Raw genomic sequence first — 1,901 nt, 5'->3', positions numbered from 1 at the left:
CTTTATTCATAAACCAATAAAAGCAACACATATACAGAAGGACTTTCCACACTAATCCATTATAAATTATACCAAATTTCAAAATAACTTCAATGAAAATATTTTATTAAATTAAACATAGTTCTGTAAAAGTGGACTTCCTTTACTGCCCCAAACCATTCAAATGCTATAACTTTCGTTCACAAGGGCTCCAGCTATAGCTTGCTGCTTTGTATTACATAACATATGCACTGGGGAGGACACAGGCTATACCTGGTTTAGTAGCTGGCAGTGATCTGTCCCAGAAACCCAAGCCCACTAAGAGCTACTGTGTACTAAACTGGAGCTTAGTCTGCTGCTGGCAAACACAGCCCACAACACCCACCCTCCCTCACTTCCTATTCATCAAGATTTAGGATACCTGAAAAAGCAGCAGGTCTTCCACAAAGGCTAGCATCAAAAACCAGGGAAAGATGGTTAGCTAAGCCACAGGCCAACCGCTGTCCGTCCCCTGTTTAAAAAAATTAAGTAAACAGCTCAATAAAATCGTAACATGGGAATCCCACTGATCAACCGACTGTTAACGTGGAGAACATTAAGATAAATGGTCATTTCTCAGGTAGTGAAGCATCTGAAAGAACACATAACAAGACTCCCAAGGTCTATCCAGCCTTGAGCCAGCCCTCAGCAGAACCCTCACAGAGCAGCTGTCTCTGGGACCATTGCAGCCTTCCTCTCACAGAAGACACGCAAAGGGACACAGCTGCAAGAGCACGACAGTGAAAGTGGGGATCTTGAGCACAGCAAACATCAAAGAAGCTCACTGACAGCAGTGCACACTCAATCGTCAAAGGTGTTTGCCTAGAATTATCTGAAGAGTTCCTTTATCCAGAGTGATAAACTGTCATAACTTCTATCTGAAGGAGGTCAGGGCACCTTCACAGAGCCACAGATACTCACAAACGGCCACTTCACCCCCTTCAAACACTATCAAGAAAAACGTGAGAGCCCATAAAAGAGCTTTGGGAGGAAGGCAGCTGGGGTACATTTGAGAACACAGCAGACCTGGAGAGGTCGAGCGCTGCTCTTCCCTGTGAGACAGGGTCCACCTGAGGGAGAGGCACAACTCACAGGCCAGTGTCACGGCCACCTTGTGATCCCTCTGTGGTCACATATCCAGCTTCTGTCTATGAAAGGCCATCTTGTCAGGCTCCTGTGTGAAGGGGTCATCATGGAAAACTTATGTGTATCGTCGTGGCAGCAATGAAGGACAGAAGTGTCCCGTGATGGCCCTCGTCAAGTACAATTGGAGCCTCACCTCACTCTACAGCCAACCACTGCTTATGAAAATCAGTCACAATGTGATGACTTATCTTCATTGTCAACTCGACTACATCTGGAATCAACTAAAACCCAAGCTGGGCACACCTGTGGGGGATTTCTCGATTGCATCACTTGAGTTGGGACCAGCTGAGGTAGGATGAGCCACCCTACATCTGGATCAGCTGAGGTGGGAAGACCTACCCTAAGTCTGGATCAGCTGAGGTAGGAAGACCCACCCTAAGTCTGGGTCAGCTGAGGTAGGAAGACCCACCCTAAGTCTGGGTCAGCTGAGGTAGGAAGACCCACCCTAAGTCTGGGTCAGTTGAGGTGGGAAGACCCACCCTAAGTCTGGATCAGCTGAGGTAGGAAGACCCACCCTAAGTCTGGGTCAGTTGAGGTGGGAAGACCCACCCTAAGTCTGGATCAGTTGAGGTGGGAAGACCCACCCTAAGTCTGGATCAGCTGAGGTAGGAAGACCCACCCTAAGTCTGGATCAGTTGAGGTGGGAAGACCCACCCTAAGTCTGGGTCAGTTGAGGTGGGAAGACCCACCCTAAGTCCGGGTCAGTTGAGGTGGGAAGACCCACCCTAAGTCTGGGT

The 1,901-nt window shown here is 48.2% G+C and overlaps 1 protein-coding gene across 1 annotated transcript in view; it reads right to left on the bottom strand.

Annotated features, from left to right (window-relative positions):
- Window positions 1-1,901, bottom strand: part of Wdr27 (WD repeat domain 27) — a 118,459-nt gene that overhangs the window by 55,865 nt on the left and 60,693 nt on the right. The window contains exon 17 of the mRNA XM_026787472.1: window positions 401-490. Within this exon, the coding sequence (XP_026643273.1) occupies window positions 401-490 (90 nt within the window). The remainder of the gene's footprint in view (window positions 1-400; window positions 491-1,901) is intronic.

Source organism: Microtus ochrogaster, linkage group LG9, assembly GCF_000317375.1.
Source record: "Microtus ochrogaster isolate Prairie Vole_2 linkage group LG9, MicOch1.0, whole genome shotgun sequence".
NCBI lineage: Eukaryota > Metazoa > Chordata > Mammalia > Rodentia > Cricetidae > Microtus > Microtus ochrogaster.
This window is presented reverse-complemented; position numbering and strand designations above follow the sequence as displayed.